General features: G+C 42.7%; 1 protein-coding gene across 5 annotated transcripts in view; it reads left to right on the plus strand.

Moving 5' to 3' along the window:
- CDK5RAP2 (CDK5 regulatory subunit associated protein 2) overlaps positions 1–12,890 on the plus strand; it is a 2,172,192-nt gene that overhangs the window by 54,206 nt on the left and 2,105,096 nt on the right. For all 5 annotated transcript variants that reach the window (XM_069609888.1, XM_069609889.1, XM_069609892.1 and 2 more), the window contains exon 2: positions 2,596–2,660. In XM_069609888.1, the coding sequence (XP_069465989.1) occupies positions 2,596–2,660 (65 nt within the window). The remainder of the gene's footprint in view (positions 1–2,595; positions 2,661–12,890) is intronic.

The following is a 12,890-nucleotide window of genomic DNA, read 5'->3' on the forward strand; positions in this document are numbered from 1 at the left end:
CACTGGAGCTGGAACCAATCCTACTGGGGATCCCGATCCCGGGCATATATCCGAGATCTGGCAACCGGGTGACTCTCATAACGCAATTGCTCTGAGCTGCAAAAATCACAGTGGCCCGGACTTGGAAAACCCCAGAGGGCCCCCTACTGATCTTATGGTGGCTAAAGCTTTGGGACATCTTCATTGTGGAAAAAATCATGGCGGCAAATAAAGGCCACCTTCACTGTATCACAAACATTTGGTCGCCGGTGATGGACTATGACCAGCGCTTCCCAGCCCTAACATACAAACCACGCTCGGTGATGAATGCCCAACGAGATGAGGACAGGGACCTTGTGCAATCAGCGGAGGAGCAAGACCTAGAAGGCATCCGGAGTGGGGAAGAAGGGACGGACAATTAGGAGATGACAAATATGACTTGAAATGTGATATATGTCGAATGATTGTAATGTAATGTTTTCCTGTGTTCTGCCCAAAAAATAAACAAGTTAAAAAATATCCTCTCATTGATCGCACACATCTCCTGTCCACCTCCTTAAACCTTTCCTTTTCTTCCCCCCTCCCTTTATTTCGCCTTACCAAACCTTTCCCATCTCTTCCTTCTCCCCTCCACTCTACTCTACTCTTGCTCCCCTCCACTCTCTCCCAAAATCACCTTTCCTTGTGACTGGTGCTCCCCGCTCCTCTAGTACCTCTGTCGCCAACAATCCAAAACGCCCAACTGAGGCTTTCCCTGTTCATAGTCTACCTGCTCAAGAGACTGGCTTCAAGCATGGGTCTACAGTTGTGTGTTTTATAGTTTCCCAATATGATTAGGGAGTCTTAATTTCTCGTTGGGGTTCCACTTGTTGTGGGTAATTGAGTGCTGGACTCTGCCGTTGGCTGCCCCGCAGCCTTAAAAGCTGCATTAACATCTTGAAATTCCTATCCCTTTGCCGAACCTCGTGGGTGTATATTGGCAGTTAATACTGTCCCCCCTGCTGCTGGTAAAGACCCCATGATGAAGTTATCTTCTGTCCCCTATCACTTTTCAAAGAGACAGGTATTGGATTGGCAATTCTGTGGAGATCACAAGCTTACCATCTGTAGGGGAAGGCAGGTAGCCAGGGGATTCTCTTCATACGAACCCCAGGTCCAGCTTCGCACTGCGGATGGTGCCCCATTGGCTATTCCCTTACCCAGAGTAAGGATCAGGCTGAGGATTTCACAAACCCCCTACCTGTTCTGCTTGCTGGCATCATTGTGCTTCCAAGATCCACCCCTGTTAAGTGTATAAATCCAAAACAAGTAGAAATAAGTAATGCATTGCCTGGTGCTGTGCTTATTCTCCCTCAATGGGTAACTATTTGCGCTTCAGTTTATATACTTACTGCAATATTCGGCCTACAAACAGGGAACAATGCTCAGATACTGTGGAGCAATCTGATTGAGTTGAGTTAATGTTTATTATTTGTAATTCTGCGCAACACTAGTGATGAGCACATTAACCTACACATGTATACCGAGCCCTGGCAGCTTCTGAAGCTAAAATTTTAAGTTGCAACTACCTGGTACCTATTTATTTTTACAACTCACCAAAGAAGATTTCTGCGGCCAAATATCTAATTGCCAGCCTTAAATTGGAGCGTTGCCTAACATCTCATTACTGCTAACCCTGCCCGGATGGTCATTATTGGTCATCCAAAACCTGGAATTATGGTGGTCTTTGTGGCTTGATTGTCCTGATTCCTATGCTTGTTTGATGACTATGCTTCTTCCCACCCCCCACCCCCAGTGCATTCCTCCTTTCATTGTTCCTCATAGACACTCTTCCTATGTCCATACCAATGCAAAACTATTGGCTTTGCCAACGCTTTTCTATTTAGAAGTTACTGTAGAAGAGGGGAGTCTGTTGCAGTTTTTTACTGGACAGGTGCTTTGTTGCAAGGAAATGCTCTGCCTCCGCTCATGCTGTTTTGTGTTTGTAGATAAATGGATTCCATTCTCCAGTTAAGTCATTGCCGCCTTTTAATAACTGCTTGACACACATCAATTAATAACAAATGGAGTACAAATATAGAATGCTTTTGTTTTTCTTTATTGTGCATATGGTTATACAACTTTTACACGTACATAAAATGACATCATAAAACAGAAGCACATTTCATTAAAGGTTAAAATACAAACATACTTCCATACTGTTAAGATACAAAAAATTGATAAAGACATTGGTAAAACGTCATTGTGCTCAAGCTTAAAGGATTTGCCAACAAGTATTGTATTAAGACGCAATAAAATAATTAAACGGTTAAGAGCTATGCTAATGAGGTCCAATATTGGTTAAATGTGAACAAGGGGCTTTTTATATATACAATATAGTCTGCTTTTTATGCCTTAATTCAGCGATCGTAACATATCACCATCCGTTGGAAGAAAAACAAGCGTTTTTGAATGCTTACCCAAGCTGTAAGTGGTTCAGTTTTGTTGGATTTTCCCATGTTCACAAGACGCGTTTTTGCCATGATGAGAACAAATGTAATTAATGAAAGCAACAAGTTTACTTTGTGCTGTCATCTTTTGTTTCTGACATTTATTTTATCAATGTTTTTTTTTTAGTGCAAATATTTTAGAATTGCCAGACGTTGCAGACAATTCACAAAGTCTTATTTCAGCAAGCAATGGTAAGTGAAATACAGATCTGTCCAATGTGATGTTGAACAAGGGGGCATGCTTAAGTTTTTATGGAAGGAGTACAGTTTGGCTATTGGCATCATATGGTAGGTGCATCCTCATTGCCCCATGTACTACCATCATATACAAGAGGCAACCTCATATGGTCCTCTGCCAATATGAAATATTGGGTATATCCTTCAGGGGTGTGGAATGTTTTTTTTAAAAATCTACTTGCCCAATGGACAAGATATTAGACCATTTTAATTGCGCTACTAAAAAAAATCTACTTGCCATTCTGTGACCTAAATGTATTAAAAATAATTCATACATGACGTAGACAGCCCAATTAAGTACAGCTAGTGTTAGTCTGTCCTTGCTTACTACCTTGCTTACTACCACTATTGGAGGAGGAGCTGTGCTTGAAAAACAGTGCATGCCGCATAGCGGGTGGTGCAGAGTGGCAGTCATTGCAGTCAGTGCGGACTGTGTGGCGTTGTGGCTGCTCTCCATTGATTGGAAATCTTGTGACGTCAGCGAGTCGGTGTAAGAGGTATTTGGAATCCAGCAGTCTCAGCAAGACAGGCGAGTGAAGGTCCAGTTGGTGAGTGTTGTAAACCATAACGACACCAAATGTCCTTGGCCTGTACTGTTTCATTGTAAAACTTGCATTTGGAGAAGACTGTCCTGCATGTATGATTAACGGAGTGGAAAGTATAGTATGACTCCTTTAATTGACCTTGCTCCGATTACTGATGACGAGATATTGGCAGCAATACATCTACACCTTCCCATGACTCCTGAGGGTGGTTTGGCCGCTGACTTTTGTATGGTGGAAGTTGTGCCTCAGTCTCGGTGCAACAGGGTTGGGAGAATGTGAAATGCCTTCCGCCCAACGGTGCAGGGAAGTTGCCACGGGGTAAAACTTTTTCAAATTTGATTACTTTTTTTTTCTTTTTTTTTCACCAAGGGGCAATCAAATGAGGACTTCCAAGAAGGACTAGTATCACCTTCACTCAATACTAACATAACTACTGCCTCACAGGTCATTATGGAAGCTTAATCATTTTCCAATGAGTGATTTTTCCAATGAGTGGTGAAGATTCAAGTTTTTTAGATACTCCACCGTAGATAGGTCAGCAGTAAATTCCAGATTTTGAATCCACTTTTTCTTCAATTGGCTCTCTGCCCCCGCTCTTGCCATTTAGGAAGCCAGATGTTCCTTTTGCAACGCATAGGGAGTGACCCCCTCCTGGGATCAATCATTGTTGGAGATAAACAAGGTCTTATGTATTTTAGTCTCTTTATATGAGAGCCTAAAAGTGCAAACTAAAGCTAATTTGGCACTTTTGTTCAAGTTTGAAAACATAAAGTTGCATGTTTCAGCAAAAGAATGTCTGTTTTCTCACAGTTTGGCAATACAAAGGCTTTTTTGTGGCATCACAAGCCGTGTCTCCCGCCGAGAACATGATAGGGGGCAACGGGATACAAGGTCTGGTACTCTAGGTATAGGGCCCATGGCTATTGATGCTTATGTGGCCCTGAATTGGCAAGAGTCGGTGCCTTTGCAGGATTTTACTTCGGAAAGTGTCATCTGTGAGGCTGATCCTATTCCCTCCCTCCGCCCCAAGTAGGGGGACTGCTACCAGTGATGCAGAGACTGGATTACATCACAGAGATTTGCCCCCGACTGTGGTTGGTATAAAGCCTCCCCGGCCTAAAGGCCCAACATTGGGAACAGAGGTAGTTAGCCGGGAGGAATCTTCCACAACATTAGGGGCTGACGACTATTTTCAAATATCCCCAGAGGCACCTAAAAGTACCTTACCATCTTTATGGCGAAAAGCATTGAAACAGAAAGCTTCCTTGAAGAAAAAAACTAAAAATGATTCCTACCTGAACGTGAACAATTCAACAGGTACCTGCATATATTGGAATCCTGCCTTGGCGACTAGGGTGAATAGTCCCATGAATAGTCCCATGGCAGATGTCCTGGAGTGCTCCTCCTCGGATTGGAAATACTTGTTGTTTTCTGTCTCCAACTTTGAGGTTTTTATTAAAGACTTAATACAGCATAATCACTGGCTATATCACTGTATCCCTCGTTATAAATATGTTCAAAAATGGGTACTTCCCAATTATTTGTTTTCGGGGGACCAATTGCAAGTGGGGAAGGAATCTAAAATCTATATCACAAAGGCAATGGGTTACCCCTTCCTCAGCTACACACCTTCTAACGGTGGTACTCTTGCAAAGCTGTGTGGTTTACAGCATTATAGCATCCAGAAAAAAATGGAGAATTATTTTTTTTTTTTTTTTTTTTTTTTTTTTGTAATTTCTAGTTTTTTACAAACTTTTATTACATTTGTCAACTTTCCTCATGGATTTCTTCATTTCACTTCTTCTTCCTTATTAATTTCATAGACTGAAGGCTTTTAATTTAACATTTTTTCCAGAAAGTTTATAACTGCGCAAGTCAGGTGAATTGAAGACCCACTTAGAATTCGCGTCCACAAGTCGTCCATGTTGTCAGTTAGTGGGGCGAACTTCAGCAGGTATAGGCTTCTTACGTCTTTAAGAAGCTCACATTCAGTTAGTATGTGTTTTGTCGTTTCCAGGTTGTTAGCGCAGAACCTACATTTAGGGTCTTTTACATTTTCAATGTGGCGAACAAAGCAGGCTTGCCTGGTCTTATAGATGTTTGTTCTTAATCGTAAAAAAGCGTCTCTATGATATCTGGACGGAAATTTACTCAAGTACTTCGGTAATTGGTCCATTTTATTCAGGATTTGGTTCATATCCAGGGTGGTCTTTAGACCTTGATATTTTTCTAAGTTGATGATCCAGAGCCATTCTCTCACTTTTTTCTTGGCAGTCAGAGGGCGTTCCAGGAGCATCTCCATAGTGATGTTTGCGGCCTGCATATTTGCTTTTACTTTCTCAAACCACATGTCTTGTAAAGTTCTTGTATTACAGTTTTTAGAGGGTTTGAACAGTTCAAATGCTGGTTGTGGGTTCGTCATTGACATCTTTCGCAACAGTGTCATTGATTTCCAAATGACGGCTCCGTACAGTGGCTCCAAGCCTAATTCATAACGGATTACTGTTGTTGATAGATATTTGGGCAGTCTTAGTACGCGTCGCCAGAACAATCCTTCTAGTTTGGACCAGATCTTTTGGTCGAGGTTCCAGCCTGACTCTGTTCCGTACGTAATTGCTGGTATTACCTTTTGTAGGTAAAAAGATCTTACCGGGATCAAGGAAAATTTTCCATATTGTGAATTGATTTTGGCTCCTTGGAGAGCTAGTGTTTTGGTTCTTTTTTCCATTTCTGTGACCCAACTCCATTCTCTTATTGAAGTGCTAAAGGGTATGCCCAAGTAGCGAGTCTCGTTTACTTCCTCGATCTTGACGTTGTTTATTTTCCAATTGAAGTTCTTGTTTCTCAGGCCCTCAACAGGGCCAAATTTCAATATCTTGGATTTTTCCACATTGATCCTTAGATCATTATCGACCATATAAATATTCAACGTAGTCAATAGCCTCTGTAGGCCTATTTGTGTCTTGTCAATCAAGACCAGATCGTCTGCGTAAATCAAGCAACTTACAGGATTTCCGTTGACTCTAGGGGGGAAGCAAGGCGTTTTGGCTAGTGTTTCTGATACATCTGCAATGTAGAGTTTGAATAGTATCGCTGCCAACGGACAGCCCTGCTTCACGCCTTTATTTGTAATAATTGATTGAGAAAGATCGCCTTTTTCGTTTAGTCGGATTCTTATCGTAGTTGACTTATGCAAGGCCTTTATGGGATTTAGTATTTTATCAGGGCAATTCCATCTTTCCAACTTCCCCCAGAGCCTTGCTCGATCTATTCCATCGAAAGCTTGTTGCATGTCGATAAATGCCAGGAACAATTTTTCCTTCTTTCGCAAGGCTTCTAGTTTCAGGAGGTTCAGTATGGAAAGGTTATTTTCTGTGCCAACTCCCTTAGTGAAGCCAGTTTGTCTTACGTCGTTTAGCCCAGACTGGGAGGCCCAAGCTGAAATCTTTTCCTGTAAGAAGGAGGCAAATACCTTTCCAATTGTGTCCAATAAAGCAATTGGTCGATAATTGCTAGGATTGTCCCTGCTGCCTTTCTTGTGAATTGGGACAATTATTGCCTCAGACCAAGATGATGGAATTTTCTTGGCTTTTGCTATAGTCGTAAACAGATCAGCTATGAATTTGGCCCATTCACGAGGGTGATGTTTTAACATGATATTCGTGATGCCATCCGGGCCAGCTGCTCTGGAGTTTTTTAGTTTGGCTATAGCGTGAGCTATGTCATCTACCGTCTCTATTGTGTCCCAGCACGGGTCGGCAGAGTTGTTTTCTTCAGCTAGTGATTGCCGGTTGCAGAAAAACACTTTCTGGAAGTGGGTCGCCCAAGCATCTTCTGAGACTCCATTTGCCATTGTTACGGCTTGGTTTTGATGGTCGTGATTTAAAATTTTCCAGATATCTCTGGTGTTATGTGTTCTTATCAGGGAGAGCATTGTCTCGCCGCGTTCTTGATCTCGTTGGTTTGCAAAAGCTATTAGCCAGTTTCGATATCTTTGTTTGCGTTGTTTGATTTCTTGTGCTCTGTTGGTGCCGGCTCCTGATCGTAATTTTTTTAAGTCTTTTCTCAATTTCTTTTTTTCGCTGTTCAACCTGTTACTCCACGTGTGTTTGTGATTTAATGCAGGATAAAGCGGTCTCGAGTGGAGCGTGTTCAGATTTAGAAGGATTGCCGGGTAGTTGGTGAATTTGGAGCTTCCTTTATTTTCTGACTGAAATGTAGCCGTTAGTTGTTGTATTTGTTTGGTGTTCAGTCTTAATCTGTTTTTGCCGGAATTTACTTCTAAGTTGGTACAAGTCGTTCCACTCATACGCTTACACTTTGGTTGCCAGGACATTTTCAGAGGATAGTGGTCACTGGTCGTTGTCGGTGTTATCTGCAGATGCGTTATTGTATGCATCAGATTTTCTGAGACCCAAATGTAATCTAATGTTTTCTTTATCCCCATGTTTAGCCACGTAATTTGTGGTGGGCAATCGCCGGGGACGTTTCCATTAACCATGGTACAGTCCCTGGATTCCATGGCGTCGGACCAACGTGCTCTTCTAGAAGAATCCCTGCTTGCTTCGTGTGCGCAGGAGTTGTTTTTCTGTTGGTTTACATTGAACCAAGAAGTGTTTAGATCGCCACACACAATGATCCAAAGATTTTGGAGACTCCTCACATTTTTGTCAATTATTGTTGTTATTGATTGGGTAAATGTTCCTGTCGAGATTTTTGCTGGATTCCAATAAACATTAAGTAACAGTAAGTGTTGGGAGATGTTGTACTCATTTCCTATTCCTCTATTTTTCCTTACAAGCAGGGTCGATTGGACATAATTGATTGGGTTAGATGAAATCACCACTTCCCAGCTTGTGCCTGATTTTATCATCGTCAATAGCCCCGCGAAAGGACGACCTTTTGTGCCTTTGCTTGCAGGGTTTATTAGGATCTGGTATCCATCCTTTACCGGGGGTTGACGCATCCAAGTTTCCTGTAGGCAAATTATAAAATTGTCTGATAAATCCACCGGAAAGTTGTTGTATAGATGGCTGAAGCCTCTGGTGTTCCATGAGATCAAGGTGTTAACAGAATCTCGTTCGTCATTGCCTAGTTAATGTTTTTTGCCAAAATGGTAAGTAGGCCTATTTTCCGTGACAGACATAGAGTTTGAGTTCGGGTATTTACAAGTCGCGTCATGCCAGATTCTCGCAGGGCTCTTTGAGACTCGCATTTCTGCACCATCTACTCCTTTTTTTCTTGTCGGTTGGTGATCCTCCGAGATCTCGAATCCAAGGCTTAGTATTTCGTCTTTTGCGCCTATCAGTAGCCTTCTGACTGCTTGGGAGCTGATATGAAGTAGTACATTATCGACACGAGCTTCTGAGATATATTCGACAATTTGTATATCTTCAGATGTAATTGTCCTTAGCAATGGCACTGAGTGCAGGAGGCGCATTACGTTTCCACGGTTCAGGTTTACATCGATATCGTCACTCAGCACATTTACCAATTTGATTTTTTGTGGTAGTGTGCGATTTTGTGCGTTGTTGTCTGTCTTTGAATTAAATTCTCCAGTTTTTTTGTTGTGGGCAGCTGTGCACTTTGGATTTAATTCGGTGACACATTTTCCCGTGTGGTTTCGAGGGTGGAACATCTTTCCTTCGTCCTTTTGGTTGATGGACGTCATAGGAGTCGTAGCACGGTTTCCTCCCATTTTTTGGTGAGGAAATTGTGTTGATTTCGACCTGTTTTGATGATTGTGGGTTAGGACTTCTTGAAAGCTCATTCTTTGTTTTTTCAGAATGGCGTGGGCTTTACAACTGCCTGATTCACTTGTGTCATATGAGTAAGTTGACAAATTGCATAGTTCTTCGAGTCCGTCGCTGGTCATATCACAGCTAGAGTCTGAGGCGACTCTCCTTCGCTTGTTTGGATTTGATCTTGACGGTTTAGGCGCTGTCCTTGTATCTTTTTTGTTTACAGTCGAGTCGCTAGGTGATTTTTTCTTTTCGTTTTCCTTTTCGTATTCTTTTGGTGTTTCTGCGGTGGTAAATAACGATAATTTATTATTCGTTTTTCCTAGGGGTTTTTCACTTAAAGATGTCTTGAGTTTGGGAGGAGTTGTTAAATTTCTTATAAATTTCCTTGAATTTGTAGTTTGCTTCCTGACAGCTGTATTTTTAGTCTTTTCTTTCTTCTTTGTGTGTGGTAAATTTCTTGCTACCTCTCCTTGTCCTTCGATTTGGATGGTGCCTAGATTCTTTCCACTCTGGAGGTTTTTTGCTCCTCCAAGGAAAATGCCGAAAGACGCCTTTGAGTTGGAACAGCTTGGTATCGTGGGAGGGAGGTCCCAAATACTCGGTGGAACTATGCATTTCAAGTCGTCACTTGATGATTTCGCATCGTGCGGTATAGGGGCCCCTAATCCGTTGGAATGAGGTTGCGCTGGATTGGCACTGTTTGTGACCGTTCCTTTTGTTTTTATGACTTCCTTTATTGCGCTTGTGTCAGAGCTCTCCTGGTGGAGTGTACTGGGTGGAGTGTGAGCTTGAATATTATTATCAGTTGGTAATCCATATAAGATGGATGGCTCTCCTGGGCTTATGTCTGGCCAAGTGCCACTTCCTAGGTTTTCTGGAGTTGGAAGTGCTGGATTCTGAATCATGAACACCTTTTTCATGAAGTTTGACAGGTCGTCCATTTGGGACCTGGCTTCATTTGAATTTTTTTCGATTAACCGAAATATTCCTTTGAGTCCATCTTCTGTCTCGTTATGTTCGTTTATCCTTTGCTGTTGTTGAGTAAATAAGTTGAGTTCCAACAGTGATAGTTTTTCAGCTAATTGTCCAATGGTTATTCCATTGTTATGTACTGCTTCATTGACACTTTCGTATAATTTTATGAAAGGTAGGAGGGCTTGCGATGTTGCAGCTAGCACGTTGTTATGTATCTGTATAGCTGCTGCGACAGACAAATTAGCTTTAGCTTCTGTGATTGACTCCATCAGGCTGGTCCTCTTGTCCTTGCAATGGCAAGTCGTTTCTCGTTGTTCGGGTTTTCTGGGCGAGAATTGCTTCCCACAGTATGATTCTGAAATTTTCTCCGTGTGGGTGATTAAAGGAGTGGAACAGGTTGGAACATTGTCATCTTTTTTTGTCAAGTGCTTAGCACGTGGTATTGCCTCTCGTGACTTTTCAGGACGTCCATCACCAAAATCGTGGGGGCGATTTGATTCTGGGGCGTCCTTTTCCCATCTTGGCAAGATGCCCACTTCATTCTCCTTTTGCACCTGATGTCTTATTGTTTTTTTTAGGTGATTATCGCACCCTAGATCCATGTCACTTTCTCTGGCACACAGACCGTGATTATATTTGTCTTTAGAGAAACTTTTAACTAGCTTCTCTTTCATGGATTCATAATTGGCTTCTAGCCTCGTTGTGAGTCTGGCTTCTCGGCCTGCTAAGTCGAAGTCGTTTGTGTTCAATATTTTCGTTTTTTTTCCGTTGTAGACACTGAGGTGTCAGGGTTTGTTGTGTCAACAATCGATGAGATGTTTCTCGCCAGCTGGGTGATTAGTGGATGACTCATCTGAGTCAATGGCAATGGTTTTGAGTTGGCATCGGTTTGATCTGAGGCCTGCTTCCGGAAGTGGAATCTTAATGTTTTGATGTTTTTTTGAATACTAGGTGCGTCTGAATTCAAGAGTTCAGCATCTGTCACATCAAACGGCGAATAAAATGAGTCTTCGCCTTCCTCATTGAGCTCTTCTTGTGTGCGACATTGAGGCTGTGTTTTTAATGAGGCTTCACAGTTTGTTTTTGAGACGAAATGGACATTTCTTTCAGACTTTGGTGTGATGTCATGTTTGTTCATAGGATTAGCAGAATAATCCTCTCTGCCCATGGTTAGTGGAGCATCGGGATAGATGTTGCGTTTGCGCCTATCTGCGCTATTAGTTGGAGGCTTTGCCTCAGGTTGTCCTGCTGAAACGGCGGCTTCTATGACTGGGCTAAGTGTTTGTTGTGCCTTGGTTGCGTCTGAAGGCGGTGGGGAGGTTTGAGAGGGGTCGCGATGATCAGGCGATGAGGGATCCAGACTTGGCGAACCACGTATGGCGGGGCTCAACAGGGTAGGCTCAGGTTCCTCGTACCTCGCGCCCAGGCTACATATGTTATTCGGTGCCTTAGACCCGGCCACCAGAATATTGTCTTCTAAGTGGGCGGTTGGCGTAATCTGAGGCATTTCCCGCCCAGCACAGTGACTTGTTTGATTTACTTTCGAGCGGGCTTGGGAACGCGTGTCCATGATCAAGAAGGTCTTACCTGAGAGCTGGTTTCCTGCTACGGACTGCAGCTGATTGAGCGTCCACGCGCGGTCGGCGATGTAACCAAACCTATTTGTTGCAGGGTAGATGTTTTACTGGGATCGGGGTCTGGTATTCATATGCGCACCTCCGCGCAACACCCGCTTAACAGCCCAAGGCCTTTACCCCTGTCGGGCTTAACGCCGCAAGGGTGCCTCACTGTTGCAGAAGTAGCACTGAGGGGTCACGTGGTCCTCCACGTGACTATCGCAAGCCACGCCTCCTCCAGGAAGCGTGGAACGGCAAGAGCTGGAACTGCTCGCGAAGCCGTGCGGGTCCTTCAGAAGGATGGCGCTCTGAGAGCAGCGTTCTGGATTACTGCAAAGTCCTTTGAATTATTCATTTGTCATAAGTTACATATCCCACAGTAAAACATTCATACGTAGAACATTGGGTCAATACCACAATTCATTCATATTGAAAATTACCAACATTACATCAAACACTTGAAATGTTGAAATAACAACTTTTAGTGTCTTGGGTTTAGTAAGTGATGTGGATTACAAATTTCAAACGCATCAATTTTTTTGAATACAGTAAGTCTCTTTTTCAAGGTTTTGACATACTCAATTGAAGTGTAAAATGTTTGGGAGACAAAAAAACAGAGCTTGCTGATTAACCAGGAACCCTGAGCAAGAACTACGAGACTGCTTGTAATTCAAGTTGTTTATTTCGTGTACACTTTAGAGTACTCGCGACTAGCCTTATTGTTGACGTGGTGGAGGTGGGCAGAGTGACCGAGTTATTTCTTTTTTGACAATCGTGTACACTTAAACACATATCTTGCATTTACTACATGGTTCTATCAGTCAGATACCCTAGGCAGCTGTGTCTCAGTCATGTTTATATTCACTGACCCCAATGCTGGTGGCGTGTCTTTATTGCCCCATTCACCATAGTTTCACAATTAGGGAAACAAATAAACGCAGTAACTGAGAATTACTGGGTTTTACATTTTTCAACTCTATATGCACGGCCTATGGGCAACATAGAGTATGCTATACCAGTCTCTGGCATTATCGATAGGATGGATTTAACATTGTTCGATTATGATAACATCTTGGAGATAATAATGATCAGTCCATCTCGGGCACCAGGCCCGAATTAATGATCAAACTTCTTGTTTAGAACCAATCCAGAGGCTTGGGCAGTAACTCTTAATATTTTGTTGAGTGTGGTAGACCTAGATTTTTTTCCTGCCACTTGGTCCAAGACACACATTTTCCCGATTTATAAAAAGGGAGGGAGAACCAGTCCTTTAATTTACAGACCTATTGCCCTTCTAGATGCGGC

Source organism: Ambystoma mexicanum, chromosome 8 (assembly GCF_040938575.1).
Source record: "Ambystoma mexicanum isolate Mex_15411 chromosome 8, UKY_AmexF1_1, whole genome shotgun sequence".
In the NCBI taxonomy this organism is placed as follows: domain Eukaryota; kingdom Metazoa; phylum Chordata; class Amphibia; order Caudata; family Ambystomatidae; genus Ambystoma; species Ambystoma mexicanum.